The 21,978-nt window shown below is 33.5% G+C and overlaps 1 protein-coding gene across 3 annotated transcripts in view; it reads right to left on the minus strand.

The window, feature by feature from the left end:
• The window catches only part of PIG-S (phosphatidylinositol glycan anchor biosynthesis class S), a 166,700-nt gene that overhangs the window by 12,411 nt on the left and 132,311 nt on the right, over window positions 1-21,978 (minus strand). For all 3 annotated transcript variants that reach the window (XM_089645209.1, XM_089645211.1, XM_089645210.1), the window contains 3 exons: window positions 5,817-5,907; window positions 2,932-3,071; window positions 2,163-2,339 (listed from right to left, as the gene is read on the minus strand). In XM_089645209.1, the coding sequence (XP_089501335.1) occupies window positions 2,163-2,339; window positions 2,932-3,071; window positions 5,817-5,907 (408 nt within the window). The remainder of the gene's footprint in view (window positions 1-2,162; window positions 2,340-2,931; window positions 3,072-5,816; window positions 5,908-21,978) is intronic.

A 21,978-nucleotide genomic window follows, 5' to 3' on the forward strand; every position in this document is an offset into this window, starting at 1 on the left:
TTTTCTAAAAACCATTTTGCATTTTGCATTTTAAATGCTTTTCTCAATGGATTTTCCATTTTAAATGCTTTTTTGCAACATTCTTCCTACTATCTCCACTCATCTTTTTTTCATAAGCCCCAAATATCAGTCGGTCCTCAACCTCGCTATGAGAGATAATTTCCATTTGTCAAGTTGCTCCCTGGTAGGAGCCCTGGCAATTGAGTGATACCATTACAAAAAATACTGATTCAAATACTGAACATGGAGCCATGACGCTGTAATATTAAATGTTAGATAGCAGTTTCTATGTTTTTACGTTGGCAACATTAGTCCCGCGCAAATTTTTTGTGGTTTCATAATCTGTAGTCGTGGTGTTTTTGGATTTACCATCATGTAATATGTTTGTTCTACATTGATGTCCATTATTAAATGACAAAATTGTTTAAAAATTCTATAATTTTTTCTTTTCTAAAAACCATTTTGCATTTTCAAATGGAAAACTTTTGACCCATTTCCATTTTGCATTTCAAATGGTTTTGGGTACCCATTTTGCACATCTCTGCTTATATCTAAATAGTATAAAATAAAATCGCTATCTGTGTCTGTCTGTTTGTGCACTAAGTTCTTATAAACTACGCAACGGATTTTGATAGGGTATTCACTATCATTAAGAAAATTTCTTCCGGAAGGTTTATATATATAATCCATGCAGATTATATTTAAAGAAAGTTGAGAAAAATCGATGTTTTGTAATCAAGTCGTAAAAAAAATATTTTCGGATGCTTACATTGCCTACGCTGGCTAAACCTTATGAGATACCTTAAAATAATGTACTACGGAATTATATATCTTAAAAAGGTCTGCAGAAAAATCCACGGTGGAAAATGACTATGTCCTAAGGAAAACCCCCAGCTACACCGGGAACACGTTAGCTAGTTTTTGATTTATGTATGTCTTCAATTAAAAGATATTGTTGATATAGGACCAAGAGTGGAAGATACTACCAGTATCGCCCTGTTGTAAGACCACCATTCAGAATTGAAACGTTGCTCCAAATGGCTTTAGCCGTGTTTAGTGACTAGATCTGAATAGCCAGGTACTTCCCCACCTTCCTCTTTCCCTTCCCCACTTACCTTCAGCCTCACAACATCCCCCAATTGGGGATGCCATAGTCTCACTGGCTCCAGACGGGAGCAGTTGGGACTCTTGTGAGGTATTCACCGTAAAAAAAAAAAAAAAAAGGCGGCTTCAATATCAACTAGCTGTGAGAAGTATTCTACCGCTCTAACCAAAAACACAGTGTCTTCTCTGAGACTCTCAAGGAAGACACAGTGTTTTTAGTTACCGAACATTTAAAACATTATTGTCTGTATTTTTCTAAACAACTGAAAATTTTTTAGTGCTATGCTTATTTTGCAACTATGTTTGTAAATTGTTACAGTTTTTAGATAAAAAGTACGGAATTAAATAAAAATGCAATAACTTGGACAAATATTAACTAATTTTAATGATTCTTTTTGCAATTAAAAATTAGAGAATGATATTTTATGCTTCTAATTAAAAAAAATGCACATTTACAGTTACAAAAAAAAATTTAAAATTTTCAAGAAATAACGAGGTGAAAAATAAATTGAAATAGGCTGTTGGTTTTGCATCAGAAGAAGGAGCCTGACAAGGTACAGGAATTAAAAAAAAAAATGTCTGATGTTTTTTCTAAAAACTTTCGTCTGCAATAGAACGAACATCCGATATGGCGAAAAACATTGATTCATCTTAGGGTGTATTTATTTTAACAGGATAAACAATAAATACAATTACCAAGACACACGTCAACCGCAATACACGGCACTCAAACGTAACATGCGCCCTCCCGAGGACTGACAAATGTACATTTGGACAAGCACGCAGCACCGTAGCACCGCGTCGCAATTTTTGTGAGTAACTCTTGCAGCGCGATAGAGCTGAATAGCACTCTAACAGTTAAACCATTTTCAGCCTACGATATATGATGTAAATTACATGCTAGCTTTCGCATCTTTAATGTATATGGGTACAACTATTTTGAAAGTAGTTTTTCTAGACATTTACGGAGGGTCTGACAGAATCGTAGGTCTCATGGTATTGTGGGTCACGGGTCTGCCGAGTGGTGTCACAGTATGGCAGGTCACATCTCTACTCACATGCCTTCTCCGAGAACAGCACAACCCGGAACAGCGTGACCTGGACCTGCCTGGGGAGCGAGGGCCACTCCACCAATAGTAGGGAGCCAGGGCCGCGGTCCGCCCGCTGCAACGATTCCTGGGAGGCGTCGAACTTTGAGGGCAGGGTCACCAGATCAAAAGTCAGGTCGTAAACATCTGAAAACAGAGAAAATTAAAAGCTAACGGAATTGCATTATGAAAATGAGAGTAATAACAGGTAATAATACTATTTATACATGTCAAGTGTTCCAGAAAAGACATTTTTAGTAATGTCACTTACAAATAACGGAAATAGCAGAGGTCCAAGAATCGAGCCCTGTGGCACTCCACAGATGATTCTTCCTGGACTGTTTAGCACCCCTCTGACAACATTGATCAAGACAGAGTGGTCGATACTATCAGTACCATTCACAATCGAAAAGTCGCTGGAAATGGCTTTAGCAATGTGTTTTGTGACCAGATCAGAGTAACCAGGTACTTCAGTAGGGTGGTGGAAACACTTTAGCAGTGTGAAGACAAAATTGGTCAGCTAGGTAGCTTCAGAGGAGAATATTAGGAGTTTCAACTATGCATAACTACTTCAGTTATTGTAGAAAGACCTATACGATGATTGGCTTATCAAAGGCCTTTTTAAGGTTTAAAAAAAATATCTGCCACAAATGGATAATATTGATCCACTCAGAAAACAAGTAGACGGTATAAAAAAATGGTAATAATTTTTTAAGAAAATAAAGTACAGATGAAGTACCTGACGAGATGAATTTCTGCTCGAGAGCCTCTTTGACAAGAGCTCCACGTTCTTGGTCCTGGAAGGCCAGTTGGATGGACATGGATATCTTGAAGGGGATGCTGTCCAGAGCGTCTATTCTAGCGTAAGGGAGGGTCACCCTGAAACATATTATAATAATGATGAAGAGCGAAAATTGCACTGAGCAAACATTTTTTTTAACACTTTCATATCTGAATTAAATTGGAATGGAAAAAAAATGTTTGATAACAAATAAGTGGTAGTTATTTGAAAATTTTCAGTGTTTTTTTTTCATTAGATTGTTTATAAGTTCACTTAAAATTTTTATAAAAACCACAAAAAAAATAAAATTAACTAATTACATAACGAAAAAATTGGATGAAAAAAATCATTTGAGATTACACACAATAATTATCTTTCAAAATATAAAAATTGCTAACGTCTGAACTAGTGTAGATAAATTTTAATTTTAAAAATTAGCGCGCGTTTATTCGCGTTAGATAGTGGGGAGAAAATTCCGAAAGTATTTTCAAATATACACACGGTCTGAAAGTGTTAAATAATTAAAATAATGTAATGAACTGCAGCTACTTTTCCAACGAAAATAGAAAATAATTTTCTCTTAAAGAAAACATTGTCTTCATAGTAAAGGAAATATTTTTCGGTGTTTTTGGAAAGTGTCTTTGGCGGCGTGACTTTGATTTTTATACATAGCTACAGTTTTATTTCGAGAATGATGAAATTTTGCACACTTGACTTTCAAATAAGAGTCTGTCTACCTGAGATTTCGAAAAACCACCCCACCTCCTTTTCCCACCCCTTAAAGCAGAATTTTGATAATTCTTGAAAAAAATTTTTACATCATACTTAGCGTTCAAAATAAGAGGAAAATTACTGTCTACGTCTGCTTTCGAAAAACTCTGCGTACAGCTCGGGCAAGTTAATTAATATTTTTCATTTAAACCTAACCTAACCTAACCTAACCTAACCTAATCTACTCTATGTATAATTAAATTAATAAGTACTTACATAACCTGAATACAAATCTAAAAGTATCCATAAAAACGCCTTCGATTAAAGTTTTGACGTACCGAATGTATAACAAATATATGCCAAAAATGGTTCCATGATAAGTCAACACAGTGACAATTCAACACACTTTTAAAGAGTGATATAAAGTCATTGAAAACGATAAAAAAAATTAACTTAACCTACTTAACCCAGTTAATAAAGTTTTTGTTTCTTCACTTTTTATGATTTTATATAACTTTTTCAAAAATATACTATTGAAACTATTCAATAATACGGAATCTTCTGCTAGACCGCATATTCATCACACTCGTAGACTAATATTAGACATAATATTATTCTACGAGATCTATCACACTAGATCGAATCAAAATTGACATAAAAAACATTCCAAGTTATAAAATCACATTCGGACCAAAAATTACATTTATTTCTCAACAAAACTCCACAACATCCTTCCCCCAGATATAAATCGAATGTAAATGTCTAATGAGTACAAAAATCAAGAATAAAAATCTGGCTGAAAGAGGTCAACGAAAAAACAAAAAAAAACACAAAAAAAACACAAAAAAAACAAAAAAAACCACAAATAAAATAGAATTAAATAACTTAAGTCCGCCTCAGCCCAGAACCCGCTAGTGAGGACTAAGAAATACCTTTACTATTATTAAATTTACCATTATATTTTATATATTGTACAATGTTTTGAATATTCGGTAAAATAAAAATTAAAACTAAGAATGAATTTAAATCTAATTAAGAAAAATTAAATTTCTAGATGTATGTACTATTATGATAATACTAGCTGTACCTCGCTGTCTGTGCAGATAAAGAAAAAATAGCGCGTGTTGCATGTACGTCCAATAGATGGCGCTCGTTTACCTGTCACAAGTGACATCTATATAATATAGACATATAAAAACACACGCGTATTCGAATGCAACAAAGTGTCAAAATTTCAAAGAAATCGGTGAAGAATTGTCGGAGATTTAAGAATTTGAACATATGAAAATATTATATATTTTTATTTATATAGTTGTACAACCGTAGAAAAAATATATAATATATTGTTTAAAATGTTTTAAAATATATATTTTTTAATATTAAAAACGAGTGCTTTGTGTTGGTCTAACAATTTATTTTTTTGCAAATATTGTTTAATTTTTTTCAAAAAATATGTTTTTAGAGGTGTTTTCCGTACTTTAATAAAAATGACGTACAACATATCCCATTATTCATATTTTACCGCATTATTTGGCAAACTTCTGGTAAAAAAAATAATAGGTTTACATGTCGTATTCCGCTGCATGCAAAATATCTTTAAAAAAACAACACAAGATTTCAACTTAAATATCTAATAGACACAAGTATTTAAATCAGGGGTAAACATGCACAAAATAGGTTTTCAGGGTGTTAGTTCGGGTTATTTTAATAATTTTAATGTATTTCCTAACCTTCAAACTTATTTTATTTCCATTGAGAAAAAATGGAATTTTAATCTTTTACCATCTCCCACGACATAAATAGTTATTTCTTGTTGTAATCATTGATATATTGTCGTAATTTTGTTGAAACCAAGTGCTATTTATATATTTTTGTGTGTACTAAGCGTGTAGCGGAATTCGACTAATTTTATTTTTTATAAATAAAAATTACGTATAATGTATCTATGTATCCACTATACTTCTTTATTTCGCTAAAATTCTTACCCTAAACAAAATAATAAAAAATAAACAACTGAAAACAATAGCAGACCAACATAAGTGACCGCGCGTCTCCAGCAACTGGAAATGCGCTAACAAGTCATTTAAAATCGATAAACGTGTCGTAAATTATAGTTTAATTAGTCGATTTACCTGTAAACCTCCGTCGTTTTCCACCATAGAGGCAAGCCTATCATGAAAAGAACGCCCACGAAGGAAATGTTGGCATACATCCTAAATGATTCTGGAACAAATAACATCACAATATTAGGATCAGATAGGAAATCAAAGCATGTAAACAATGTTTAAAATTGGAATAGATTTCTCTGAAATAAAATTATTTTTAAACAGGCGGGTAGGTGCTGGGAAATTTACAGACATTCCATGGTTTAAAAAAAAATTCAAAATTGAACAGTAGGTACCTACCTATAATATGTTTTGGTAATTATTTATATAACCACCGCACTTTTAGGTACCTACACGGAGAAAAATGAGTATGATCGATTTGTTAAAATTCTGTTAAAATGTGATGTTTTAAAAATTCTGTTTCAGAGTGTCAAAATTTTACCTGTTAAGGCCATGGCAAAAAATTATAATTCAGCATATATTTACCCCGCAGCATATTGAGAAATTAGAACATAAATACAGCACTAGATTCACGCGCAATGACGGGTTAATAGTTCCGAAATTTAATAATAAGTACGGACAAAGAACGTTTGAATACAACATACCGAAGATATTTAATTTATTACCTGACACTATAAAGCAATGTAAGTCTATGAAAAAGGTTAAATACATGGTGAAAAATTGGCTATCGGAAAAAAAAGATTTACTTTAATATGAATGAAAAATTGTATGAAAAAAATATTGAATCTGTAGATAAGATGTAAATTATAACTTTGAAAATATATAACTATGTATATGTAACTAAACTTTAAGTACCTGTTGACAAGCCAATTCAATTGGCTTAGCAGGACTTGTTTGTTGATATGTATTAACTATTCATTGAATAAAAAAATAATAATAAAAAATAAAAATGGCAGGCTATTTCCTAATAAAATATTAGTACATTCATAACATATCGGAGCATGAGTTCATGCAGCTGCGCTTATCCTGATAAATATAATGATGAAATGCGAACATATTACAATTTTTATGAACACGTGTTCCGCAATCCTCATAACACGTTCGTGTTTTAGTGATAGTTTTTTAGGAATTCTGTCAATTCATTAGGAAAGGAATACTAATAATAATTTGAGCAGATTTTTAATACATTAGCAATTATTTTATACCAGTAAGTTTTCTCTGTGTATAATTTAATATACATATTTATCAATGGCCTAGCGTAGGTACACACGTGTTAAGTGCAATTTGAAAATTCAATTTATAAAAATACTCAAATAACACATCTGCCCTGATGATGGACACTGCAATGCTGTCCGAAACGTTGGCTAAAGAAGGAGTTAGCGCAACACGGCATAACACCCCAAAAACAAACAACAAAAATGCTTTTGGCCGTGAGAATCTAAAAAACTTACCGAAATAAGTCATGTTTAAATTTCCTAAGTAATATCTATTTCTTTACAAAACACGTAATTGTTTGCACTTAACGCATGTGTGCGCTAGGCCATCGTTATGGAAATTACACTTACTACAAGAAACAACTATTTATCTGCACAAAATAGGTTGTTAGGTTCTTAGTTTGATTTATTTAAATACTTTGTGCGTTTTTAGATTGAAACGAAACTTTCGCAAAAGTCACTCCATACTAAAAAAAATAGTCAAAAATGATCGTTTTATAAGGGAAATTTTGAATCTCTCCCGACGTAAATTATAATTAGGTAATTATTTACCATAATTATAATTTAACTTTTTATGGTGGTGTCTCTCTTTGCCGGCCATGAAATCACATCATTAAAAATACACTTTTCGGATTGAACGTGTGCAAAAAAGAGCCTAAACAAATATCCTCCAGAAAAATTCCCGAAATTTAGAATGTAATATTGTTCTGAAATAAAAACTTTAATTTCTAAAATCACCTTTATGAAATTTACGTGCTTGACTTCTCACATTGTACATTCTGTGGTCTAGAAATGAGAACTTAAGATCACATATTTTTTTTGGTTGTCCCTCTCTAAACAAATATCCTCTCTTCTATCTAGCCTTATCTGAAATAATGGTCTTCCCTCCATTCAATATCTCATCTCTTCCAAGTCTGAATTCGACTAGAATCTTCCATATATTTTTTAAGTTTGCCAATTTAATAATAAATGAACATATAAAAGAATGGAGCGTAAGAACGCCCGAGGCACGATCGAGGGAATCAGATATTTGAGTCGGGCCATGTCAATATAGAATGAGGCAAGAAGTGTGCCAAGACCAAATTGTTTGGCGGTCCGTCCTCTCTGCTTACGAACTCGTGATGGTTAGTTAGTCAGTTCATAAATACAGTCACCTTCCCTCTCTCCATAATTTGAAAAGATACCCTAGAACACCCTTGAAGGGAGAAACCAGAAACATTTGAAAAAAAAACATAAAGCTGGGTCCAGACATGTTCTTTTGTCCGTACCGTACCTCCGTTTCGTACCAGCGTCGCGATCCAAAAACTCTGGACGCATCATCTTTTGTCCGTACCGTACCTCCGATTCGTATCCGCGTCGCGATCAAGAGCCCGTATCTCCGTAACGTCGCTGCGATCATCGCGTGTTCATTTCCTCCCACCATGTAGTCGACTACGGAAGTGTTTGAGAATTTGACGATTGTTTGCGCGTCCTTCATTGTTATTCACAATAATATAACGAAAAAAATCAAAAAAGGCGACGTTGGTGGGAGTTAGAATTGTTCAAAAACAGAGAAAGATGTAAGACGCCGCGAACACGTCCAGACTGGCGCAGACCCGTACCGTATCGCCTTTGAACGGGACGAAAAACCGACTCGCGATGGATCGGAGCGTACCTCTATCCGTATCGAGATGCCGTACCACCGTACCGTACCGAACGGGCGTCCAAACTAGCGTTCTTGATCGCGACGCTGGTACGAAACGGAGGTACGGTACGGAGAAAAGAACATGTCTGGACCCAGCTTTAAAAATCACCATTTTGAAAGAGCAGAGAGCCTAATTGGCCGGTACTCTGTAACTATGTGTGACAATTTATCAGAGTAAAAAAGGACCAAAGCCGCATGACCTTCATAGTAAGTATAATGACAAACAAAAAGCGTGATGACAGTCATATTTGCACCAAAAACTGAACAGTAAAAAGGCAAACAGATAAACTCTCCATAAACAATCTATTTTATGAAAATCGCCTTGTCCTGTCCATTTATAATTAACTCCTCATGCTAATTTTTTCGGTTTTGGAAACAAACAACTATTACCCAAATAGTTAATTTGTACGCTTTTCGGAACAATTCATATGGTCTCAGAGATCGTCATAGTTAGAAATATGAACCGAACAGTGTTAGAGAGAAAAAAAACGCTAAGCTTTATATTAAATATAGAAGTTAACCACAGAATAATTCAAATATACACCTTACAGTTGAAAAAAATTTATGAAATTTTGTGAATATTTTTATACGAAACGACAAAAAAGCTAGGTATATAATATAATATACATAAGGTATATAATATATATGTATATATAATACATTTTTTATAATAAAGATTTTTTTTTTCGTTATCATTAATTTCAGTTTAGTGTTTAGACGAAAAAACACGAGGTGAGTCATTTAAATGCTTTTTTATGTTTGATTTAAAAAATATTATATTATATCAAAAATTAAACCATTATTTTTAATAATACAATTTGAAAGCGTGTTTTAATTCCTTTCAAAAATCTAACTATTCGCATTTTCCCAACGCAATCAAACATAACAATAACAGCCAGTAAAATGGTGGTAGTTTTTAGTCGAAGTATGATACAGTTGGTTCCATGCTAACTCAACACAGTGACTATTCAACACACTTTTAAAAAATGATATAAAGTCATTAAAAACGATGAAAAAAATTTTTTTTTAACCTAACCTAACCTACTTAACCCAGTTAATAAAGTTTTTGTTTCATCACTTTCCGTGACTTTATATAACTTTTTAAAGATGTGATGAATTATCATTTTGATGAATTATCATTTTGATGATTTATCCGGTCACCGATACAGTTATATGACCGAAGAGGATAGGACAATTAGATCAGTGGAAGAGCAAAGCACCGGCAAGGCAAAAGTCCTGGGTTCAATTCCCAGATGCGACCGAAATTTTTCTGTTTCATATTTTCGTTTGAGAGTCTCTAATATTGTCCTTAATCAAAAACATAACAAATTAATTAATTATCATAATCAAGATGTTAAAATTGAAAGTAATTTTTGACCACACTGTATAAACCCAATCTACCACAGCCCCCAACTCTCGAGTTACTTTCCTTGATTACCCAGTTGGTTTACAGTAAATTGTAATTAGTTAATTCGTTTCCTTTTAACGTAAAACTCAAAGCTGATTCCATGAAAGTTTCTCATTACTGAATTGAATCCTATTTAAAGAATACAAGCCTTTAATCTTTTTTTGTAAAAAAAACTTGCTTCAATGTTCTCGTTTGGTTCTGTTGATAAAATTATTCACCATGATTGTGCACCTGTCAAAGGTGGAAGCTTCAGATAAAATTAACGGAAATATGGAAAAATAATGAAGGTGAAACGTTTAAGGCTCTGACACACAGAACGCGATCTGTCACGGCGGGCAGCAATCACGCGATCTGTCCGATAAGAACGTCACACAGGCTGTGATATCTTCGTGAGCGATCCAGTGTCGTGATTGCTTCCTAGCGGAATCTGTTTGTTTTTTAATGGTTTCTGTTTGGAAAGTAGTTCAGATAAATAGTTTAGATAAATAGCCCTGGTTCTTCCGCCATTGCATAGATCGCTGCACGCTTTGATCACGTCTGGCTCGGCGCGACAGATCGCCCTGTATGTAGCAGGAATGATGCAATCTTATGTCTCGAATGATCCAAATGGCGCGAAACGCTGCTTGCTGTTGCTTCATTCCTTTCTCATAATTCGAGGCTCGGCTCGAGTTTCGGATCGCCAGTGTATCCGCAGCATAATACAACTAGATCGCTGCCCGCCGCGACAGATGGCGTTCTGTGTGCTAGAGCCTTTAAGGCTCCGTAGTGTTAAAAAAGAAGATTGTTTGAAAGGAGGATATGTAAATACGAATGTTAGAGTGGGCGCGCTACTATATTAAAAAAAAATATAACAATAAATATGCGTATGTTGACGAAATCGTTTAATACAGCACGACTTATTTAAAATAGAGCAAAAGTGTCCACATTATGCCAAATTTACAAAAGTTTTGAGCTATCGCTTGCCATAATGTGCCAAATTTATAGAACCTAAAAATATAGGATAAATGGTAAAATATAGGTGGATTCTATCTTTAACCGCAATAAGCAATTTCATATGATTCCATATTAATATTTTGAGGAATGGTATTAATTGAATGATAATATAATAAATGTATATATTAAACAGCAATCGCTCGAGTGGTTAAAAGTAGCCTTTAAAGAAACAGGGTGATTTTTTTTCATACTTGTAACATGTTAATAACAGATTTTTTCTATCGAGGGAATTTTATATAATTAGTTTTCAACTGGAAAAGGCATAGAGAGATTATCTTTAAATATATGATTAAAATATGATTAAAAAATATATAAACATATGTGTGTATGTGTATGTATATGTATAATATTTACGTGTATTTCACAAGTAACTCACGACTAACATATACCAACAATTCACTTAGGTATCTATGATGTAATTTTAGACATGTTTATATATCCTATATATCTTATAAATTAATATTTTGTTTATGCTAAAAATATTTCTTTTAACATACAACCGTACTATTAAGATCATCGCGCACTTCGTGCATTTTTATTTTTATTTAACCTTCCGTTGAATATAGTAATTTATATGTTTTCTTTTTTTAATTAGTTTTTTCTATTTCCTTATATTTTGTTATCTTCTTATATTGTTTATAATCATATGTTTTGTAATTCTATAATTCGTCGTGTAATCGACGTATTATTTATCCACAACCTTACACCATTCCCCCATTCCACTCTCACTCCCCCCCTCTTTCCTAACATGCTCTCCGTACTTGCTGCTCACATTTATATTTCACTATTTCACCAGTTTAGTATAACATCATGCGTGTCCTTCATAAAACTCTGCATTTATTATTTGTTTTTTTATCTCTTATCTTTACCAAAATTTTTTACACTTATAGAAAAACTTACATAATTCACGATGATTACTATTATGTATCAAAACTGTAGAGGACTACGCACTAAAACAGACATATTTCACAATAATATTTTATTGAATGACGATTGTTACATATTCGGTATTTCTGAAACTTGGCTAATTAATTCTATTTTAGATCCGGAACTGGCACCAACAGAATTTTACAGCGTTTTCAGACGGGATAGATCAAATAACATTACAATTAATAGCATAAACAACCAAGAAGATTCTCGTCGAGGTGGTGGAGTGATGATCATAACACATAACAATCTTAACGCTTACCCTCGCGAAGAATTGGTCTGCAATGCTGAATGTATCTGGGTAACTATTCCCCCTTCTAACTATACCTCCAAACGTACTATCCATGTAGCCTGTGTTTATCTCCCACAGGGACAAGGGTATGAAACTGCACTCAATTCATTCCTTTGCTTACTTGCTAACGTAAAAGATCATCATCCCGATGACATTTTACTTGTAATTGGAGATTTTAATATGCCCACCGTAACATGGAATATACATAACAATGATTTACACTTGACACCTGAAAACTTGAACACAATTAGTTCCTCACTTGCTGACACAATCCATTATTCTGAATTAAAACAATATAATTACATAAAAAATGCAAATAACAGAATCCTGGATTTAGTTATCTGTAATGAGGAATGCCAAGTATATCGTGCATGCGATCCTCTTGTCAACGAAGACTCGCACCACCCATCACTCAAAATTATGCTAAAAATCGATATACTTCCTATTATTCACGCCCCACCTAAAGAAATTTATCAGTTTACAAAAGCCAATTACGAGCTAATCAACCAACATCTGTCAATGACAGACTGGTCATTTACTCAGGAAAATTCGGATATTGACGTAGTAGTCGATTCTTTCTACAACATTTTAAACAGTACCATCAACCAGTTTGTCCCTAAACGTATCATCAAAAAGAGAAAATTTCCAAACTGGTATTCAGCTTCTCTAATTAAAATCATTAAAGATAAACAAAAACTCCATCAAAAATGGAAATCCAATAATAATCCAGTAGACTACATAGAGTTTTCAATCAAACGTACCCAACAAAAAAACTTACAGAAGCATTGCTTTATTCAGTACATAAATTCAGTTGAATCTAATATTCTTATAAATAATAAACAACTTTGGAACTATGCTAAAAGCAAAAGTAAAACAAATGGCATCCCACAAATCATGCACCTTAAAGATGAGTCAGGCACCGGTGCTCAACAAGTGTGTCAACTTTTCTCTAAACACTTTCAGTCCACCTACGTTAATGATAAGGACACGAATGATCCCAGTATAGTCGATAGTTTTACCTATATGAATAATCATAACCCGATTGGGAACGTACAAATAAACAATTTTTTGATCAATAAATACCTGAAGAATTTAGACATTAGTAAGGGTACTGGCAGTGATGGTATATCGCCATACTTTATCTCAAAATGTGCAAAAAATCTTTCATACCCCCTAACTAATGTATTTAGAATGTCACTAAAAGCAGGAAAATTTCCTACAAAGTTTAAAGAAGCAACTATAATCCCTATTCATAAAACAGGTTCTAAAAGCAATATTGTAAACTACCGCCCAATCTCAATTCTAACTGTATTTAGTAAACTCTTTGAAAAAATTGTCTACGATCAAATTTATACAACAATTGTTCGCAACATACAAAACCAACAACACGGATTTCTACAAAAAAGATCGGTACTAACAAATTTGGTAAATTTCACGGAATATTTAACGAGCAATATGGACAATAGAAACCAAGTAGATGTAATCTACACTGATTACTCTAAGGCCTTCGATAAAGTAAACCATTTCATTTTAATTAAAAAATTAAGTCAAATAGGCATCCATGGTGATTTACTTCGGTGGCTCACTTCATACCTTCGGTGCAGACTTCAATGTGTATCAGTTGCGGGAACTAAGTCCAGTTTCTTTTCCGTGCCCTCCGGTGTACCTCAAGGTTCTCATTTAGGGCCATTATTATTTAATGTGTATATTTATGATATTCACAAATGTTTTTTACATGCCAATTACCTAGCATATGCAGACGATAAAAAAATCTACTTAGTTATCAAATCAATCGAAGATTGCATTAAACTTCAAGAGGATCTCAATCGTCTTTTTAACTACTGTGAATCAAATAAACTTGTAGTAAATACCTCAAAGTGCAATAAATTATCATTTACACGTAACAAAAATAAAATTTCCTTTGATTATACATTAAACGGGACACAAATCAAAGAAGTAGATTCTATCAGAGACCTTGGGGTAATACTGGATGTGAAATTAAACTTCATTCAACACACTGATGCAATCATCAACAAAGCCAACAAAATGCTAGGATTTATAATACGTTTAACGAAACCTTTCCGCAACCTTAAGACTCTATATTCCCTTTACACAGCGTTCATCCGTCCCCACCTAGAACACTGCACACCGATCTGGACTCCTTTTTACCAAGCCCACATTGAAAGAATCGAAAGAATTCAAAAAAAATTTTTTAAACACATTAATTATAAACAAAACTTACATTTCTCAAATTACGCCGATTCTATTAATTACCACAAATTCAACTCACTTCATACACGACGTTTGGTTTTTGACCAAATTTTATTATTTAAAATTCTTAACAATGGCCTCGACTCACCAGAGCTAATGAATTTAATAAATATTCATATTCCAACAAGAACAACACGGCAATCCCATTTGTTTCATTTACCTACATGTAGAACTAACTTTAGAAAAAATTCACCAATTCCACGTATATGTGCCCAATATAATACTAAATTTCAAAACATAGATATTTTTAGCAATACACTTCACAAATATCGAATAGAAGTAACTCGTACGATCGAAAATTAATACTATAGTATGGAATGTATCCAGAGCATCTCCTATCCTCATCCTTAATTCCTATTCCTCCCCTCCTCACCTAAAATATATATAAATATATATATATATTTTTTTTTTATGCAATAAAACTCCATCTCCAATCAATATTAATATAGGAGACTTTTTTGGCTTGACTGTTTTTAACATGTATATATTTATATTTGTATTTTATGTATAAGCTGTTTGTCTCTTACCTTTACCAATAAATAAATAAATAAATATATTTTTTAAAGATTAAAACTTAAAGTGTTCAAGGGAGGTATGTTATATTTCGGTAGAAATTCGAATGTCTTAATGGCGTTCAAAAAGAAAAATAATACCGCGTTTGACGTTGTCATCTGATAAAAATGACATGAATACAAATAACATTTTAATGGTCATTATTCGTGAATAAATTGTAGATTCCACAATGGAAGCGGAATATTGAAATGATTTGGTACAATAAATATAATAAAATATTGGTTCTCTCTCAGATTACCGCGACAATGCGTCACATAAAAGTCCTTGGGGTGATTTCAGATGACACTGCTATATGATTAATCAACTTTTTGGATATCTGTTATCTTCTTTTGAATTAAAGCGGACGAATATAGTAATACACTCGGCGTCACAAAAATCGCACATATAGCAAAATTTTATGAAACAATAAAGCGATCGTTTCTTTCGGATGAAGCCACCAGTCTCTTGAAACCGTTGGAAAATCCATCGAACAGCAAGAAACATCACAATGTCGCATCCCTGATTGCAGTAGTGCCACCACAGCAGCTTCATCAGTAGTGGTTTCCATTTTAAGGGGTTGTTTTCTAGCGCTAATTATTCACGTGTGTCCTCTTCAACGTTTGAATAGTGAATGACCTACATTTGACTTAAACTGCTCCTTTTATAGCCCGGGAATATGACACAAGTTATGGCAACTGTAAAGAGTATATGCGCATCACTTTTTTTAACGTCCCATACTCGAAAAAAATTGTATCATTTATGATATTATGGTCGTTAAATCTAATTTCAATTGATATCAATATTGTTTGGGTTAGATGTATTGCCTCGAGGAAACATAAGCTTAAAACTTATTTTCGAAGGTGAGCAATTTTTGTGACGCCGAGTGTATAAATGGAAAAATGGATGAGAAACTTGATTTCACGGCCCACATTCAACAAAGTGTAAATAAGGGCATGAAAATATTAGCTATGCTTCGTAAATTTTAAATTTAACATCCCCATAGAGCAGATAAATTACCTATCGTTAATGAATACTTTAAATATTTCAACTTTCGAAAACAGACGAAAAATAAACGACCTAACCTTTTTATGAAAATTGCTAAACTCTAAATTCGATTGCTTTGAACTTCTGCAGGAGAAAACTTACTGATATGAAATACTGTCAATTTATTAAAAACCTGGTCAAATTATTCGTTTTCCTGAAAAATGCGACTGCGGGTCTGTAACGAATGAATTGAAGGAGTTCCTAACAAAGTATCAAAATCAAATGCTTTGTGAGGACGGTGGAACACGAGTTCATACAAAGACTGACATACTTATATTGTAGCATTTTGTCATGATATCTATTAGGAAATTAGGGAATGAACACGTGTTCTCGATATATTCTGAATGACTAATATTTTATCAGGAAGTTCGCATGCTGAAATTCGCGTGCGTTTGATAAATCTACATGTACGTACCTATACGAACAACTAGACAAACAGCAACACTTTATATAAACATATCATTCCAACTATAGTTGCATTCCCCATTACAACGTTTATATAATCTTGGCAAGAAATATTTAAATGCTATGGATCCAAGGGGCGTAGCCAGCTTCCAAGCGAGGGGGGGGGGCAGCTTAATTTTTTTTATAGAGCTTACAGAGAAGCAACAAGGAAGTAATCAAAATAAACTAAAAATATTTAAGTAAAGGGGCCCTTGGGCATACTAAGTTTGGGGGCCCCTTTTGAAAGTATATGTCAATATTATCTTGCATTTGGAAAGGTCATAAAATGTTTTTTTTTAAATGTGTTGATTACCTACACGTATATTAAAAAAAGCTTCCAAAAGAATTTCGACTACCACACTTTTTTTTTAAATTTATTTTTATTTTTTATTTGGTACATTATTTTTTATAATTTATGTTTTTCAGTAATGTAGGCCTCACTGGGTGGTTTGCCCGTGCTGAGGCCTTCATTTTATAATATGAAATTATAATCTACATATTACATTTAAAGAGAAAATAATACATTTAAAAAGAAAATAATACATTTAAAATTAAAAATACGAAATACATAATAATACATTTAAAATTAAAAAAATAATACAATGAAAATAATCTTGTGTGTTTGTGAGTGATGTTTATATTGGTTTTGTGTGTTACGTGTAGGTTTTATTTTTATTTTGTGCTATGACATTTTGGTAATATTGTCTTTTTTGTTCTTTAATCCATTTTGTAATTTTGTGTGTGAATTTATTTTTATTTTCCTCAATTTTAATTTCAAGTTTTACACTGTTGAAAGCGTTTATAGCATGGTATTGGTAGTGTCTTTGTCCAAAGCTTGAATTTACTGTCGGAGTTTTTATGTTTTCTTTGTTCGCTTGTCTAACTGGTCTGTTAGTGTTATTTTGTGTATCTCGAAATTTTTTTTTGTCAAAAATGTAGTTTAGTAGTGTTTTAACGTATAATTGGCGTATATCTAGTACGTCACAGCTGTTGAATATTTGGTCTATATCAGTCAGTCTATGTTTTTTAGTATTACCTTTAAGATCGTTTTCTGTGCGGTTTCTATGTAATTGATAGCCGAGTTTGTTGCTCCTCCCCAAGGAATAATTTCATATTCTATTATTGATTGGCAAAGTGCAAAATATATTGTTTTCAATTGTTTTATTTTATATATGTTTAGGAAAATGTGTATTGTTTTGAGAAGTTTATTTGTGATTTGTTTGATGTGAGGTATCCATCTAAGGTTATGGTCAATTACATTAGTTTCAAGTCCTCAATAACCTCGGATCCAGTGGAACTATGGAATCCCCAACATTGGAGTTAGTGACAAGAGCGAAGGTAGTGGATAATCAGTTACAACACTCATAAAGACACGAAAAAGCGCCACAGGCGAAATTCACTATTAGGGATACCCAATCGGCGTAGGTAATTGGTGTGGATGAAAGGAATGGAACATGAATTATTGCATTCAAAAACACATGGTAAAAGCGTCGCGGGCGAAAAATTTTCTCGGTCGAAGGGCGAACTAATAAATGCTTTCGATTTCTATTTGTAGAAGAGTCAGCATCCCAACAGTATTTAGACGAAAATCCTTTAGCATTTTCGTAAAATACTTTAATATTTCGGTATTGTTTACAACTGAAACTTTTAAAACATATAAGCTTAACCGGCTAGTAGCCGAGTGGACAAATGCGTCGAATTCCCACCAGGCGTCGGGAGTTCAAACCACTGCTAGTCACCCATCATTGCACAAGCAACATTTTCCGATCACATAAAAATGTGAAATATTTATTACTTACATTTTGGCATCTAGCCGGGGGCCCCTACCACATTGGGGCCCTACGGAAAATTTTTGTATTATTTTGTATTATTTCAATGGCTACCATTTAATTTTTTTATCACCAATTTGTCTACGAGGTCCTCCCCCTGCCGACGCACATATGGATGAGTATAAATTATTTTTTACGACAATTTATCTATTTTTATATGTTACCTATATTTTTTTAAACTTATGTTATGTCACCTATATATTTTTAAACTTATATGTTATGTTACCTATATTTTTTTAAACTTATATGTTATGTTACCTATATTTTGTCACTGTAATTTTTCACTTAATATGTACTGCAGTGAAGGTAAAAGCTCTTTGGGCGTTTAAATAATTTTAAAAAACGTTATAAATATGCTACCCATATTAAATACCTTTGAATAAAAAAATATTATATCAAATGCAGTAATACAACATTTTAAACTTTCAACGGAAGTTTCTAGGAATACCCTGTTTACATCATCCCCAATGATAACATAGCCCTCCTTCCTGTAAGAAGTTTATATAAAAGTAAGTAGCTTAGCTATAATTTTTATCTTCTTTTTGGGATTAACTAGTGGTAGGTACCTACCTACGCCCCGAAATGTCCAATTCTGGCAATTGACTGAATGCCACGACAATAAATTTCGGAAAATGACAAGATTTCATCTCACACGTAGTAACCCAATACTAGCACGTGCCTAAATACCACAAAATATTCCCTGTAATAGGCAACACGTAATATAGTACTACGCACGAGAATGTTAAAGAAGAAGTGGACCAAAGATAGCTAGTATAAATTAACATAGTTCCCGCAACCTTGACTTCCTATTCTCTTTATATACGCTTCATATCATCGGTGATTATTCCGACCACGACTATTGAGCAGATTATTCCGCACGCGAAAACTCATTATTGGCTACTTCGTGATTATTTTCCGGACACATATTAGTGAACACATTGAAAACGTCAAACACGATTCGGAAGACGGGTAAGGGTTCCGCCGTCTCGGAAATAATTTATTGAATAACCAATACATATGCCATAGGTCACTCCAAGTGGTTCGCTACGTTGGTGACTTCATGTGCCTGGGTTCATGGGGTGAGGTTTGTCCAGGTCTTGGTGGCAGAACAGCTGCGTGGCGGGCCAGATCGGGAAAGACCGGTTGAGTAAGACCATTTGACCTCGCCAGCCGAACTTTCTCGACCCAACGCTTGGTACCACAGTGAGCCGGATGGATTTATACGTCACACCTGGACACACTGACCCCAGATTCCTACCCACCTCTCATACCTTTTTTTCCCCTGATTGGTTCTTCCCCTCCTTCCGCAATTTTTTTTCGTCCGGAATGATCAATTTTCAGTGTTTTCATCGTGGGAAATAATCTTTGTTATTAATTAATCAAATAAACAATGTGCGGAATAATCAGTGTTAGAAGTTTTTAATGTGCGGAATAGTCTATATGCGGAACGATCTTTCTCCAGAAAACTCGGTATTCGCAGTTTAAAAGGTGTGCATTAATTTTTATCCGGAATGATCGATTTTCGATGTTTTCACTGTGCGCAATAATCTTTGTTCGAATTAAACTACATACGTGCGGAATAATCAGTATTAGACGTTTTTAATGTGAGGAATAATCTATATGCGGAACGATTTTTGTCCGAAAAACGTAGTATTCACAATTTAAAAGATGCGCAATAATTTTTATCCGGGGTGATCGATTTTCGTTTTTTTCATTGTGCGCAATAATCTTGTTCGAAATACTTGTGCGGAATAATCGTGGTCGGAATAATCCGAGTACCACTACCAAAAGGCCTATGTGAATCACAACGGAAGAAATTAACTTGCATTATTGATGACATTGTGCCGTAACTAGTGATTGTTTGCGAATTGCCTAGTCGATTATAGGATGCGTGTTCGTGTACTTATATATATTATCTGATGATTGCAAATAATAAGTGTCAGCTAACCATGTTGATATTTGGACCCGAGCGTTGTAAAGATCGCTAACAATTGTGTCGTACATATATGACGCACGTATGCATTTTATGGATGGATCCAATCTCTAAACATCTCATAATCAAGTCAACAATAAGGTCTAAACTAACCGGTTAGTAGCCGAGTGGATAATGCGTCGGTTTTCCCCTAGAAGTCGTTGGCTAAGTCCTTTTTTTATTTTGTCAGAGGATTGGTAAAACGGGAATGTTTGTCAATAAAATTAGCCAGACCCGCTAAAAATCACGGGTTATTTGAATTGTAGGATCTGTTACGCTGAAAGTTTATGTAAAGAACACATCAGAACAAGGACTGCAAAATGTTCAAGAAAAATATTTATATTATATTTAACAGCAAATCTTTAATAACATTTTTCGTGAAGTTTTAGATAACTTCGAAGTTATCAAAATATGTTTAAATTCTTAACACATCAGTTCCAATTTTGAAAATATATATATTTTTTAATTATTATATTATAGGTAGGCAGGTGCTTGGTATCGCTTGTCTCAATTCTTCACATAATCAGTTACAATTTATAAATGACACCTAAAAATTCAAAACAAATTCGAGCTCACTTAACCAATTTTACAATCACAGACAGACCTATAACCGTAATTAGTATTTACTCAAAATCGATGAGAGACCGTTTTGACGCTATGTATTTTTTTGTTAGTATAATGTGACGTTTGCCAGAAGGTTCCGTTTCAAAATAAATATGCACGAAATATTTAAATAACCCAAACTAACAACGTAATAACCTATTTTGAGCATGTTTTTCCATCCCACGCAATGTAAATAGTTGTTTATTATAGTGGTTATGTTAAATGAAGCGGAATTCTAGAACTTTACCTAAATAATTATCGGCGTCGCATGTTACTTGGTTAGTAAAAACATAGAGTTATATTTGAATAATTCCTTGCAATATCAGTGTGAAATATTGTTTCTGTGCGGGAAGTAGGAAGGGGGTGTGGCGGCTGTTGATGTCGCCCGAATCCTGCCGACCGCGAACGAACTTAACGAACGAGGTGAAGGTGAGTCAATTTACACGAATACTGATTATGGTAAAACCCTACTTACCAATGAAAAGTTATTTCCTTAGCTTTCCCTATATTTTCCAGTACGACTTATACAATATCTCAGCGTGCGCGTCGGCATTTTGAAGTTATAGCGAGCGCTTGTAACCGACTGTGGTCGTGATATCTCACATCGGACAATAAACCGATATGCGTGGCCCATACTTTGAAAGCCAAAGCTCGCTCTATCTATATACCTCAATGGTTATAAAGGGGGTTGAGTCTAGAAGAAGGTTTAGAACCAGTGGTATAGATAGACTGTAGAATAAAGTGTAAAGGTAAAGTTATGTGCAACAAAAGCATATATTAGATTATAAATATGTAAATAATACCAACGGGGTTTTATTATTAAGTGTGTAACAGATCAATTTGTTGAAACCTTGAGAATACGTTCAGCAAATAAGCCGATCTCACACATAGAGTGTGTATCTACGACTAATTTTTGATGTTTTTCTATTTTTAAATACATCGATTTGAATTTAAATTTTGTTTTTGGTAATGAATGAATGCAAATCTAGGAAGCC

Source organism: Hesperophylax consimilis, chromosome 22 (genome assembly GCF_061612785.1).
Source record: "Hesperophylax consimilis isolate HC1 chromosome 22, BYU_Hcon_1.0, whole genome shotgun sequence".
In the NCBI taxonomy this organism is placed as follows: Eukaryota; Metazoa; Arthropoda; class Insecta; order Trichoptera; family Limnephilidae; genus Hesperophylax; species Hesperophylax consimilis.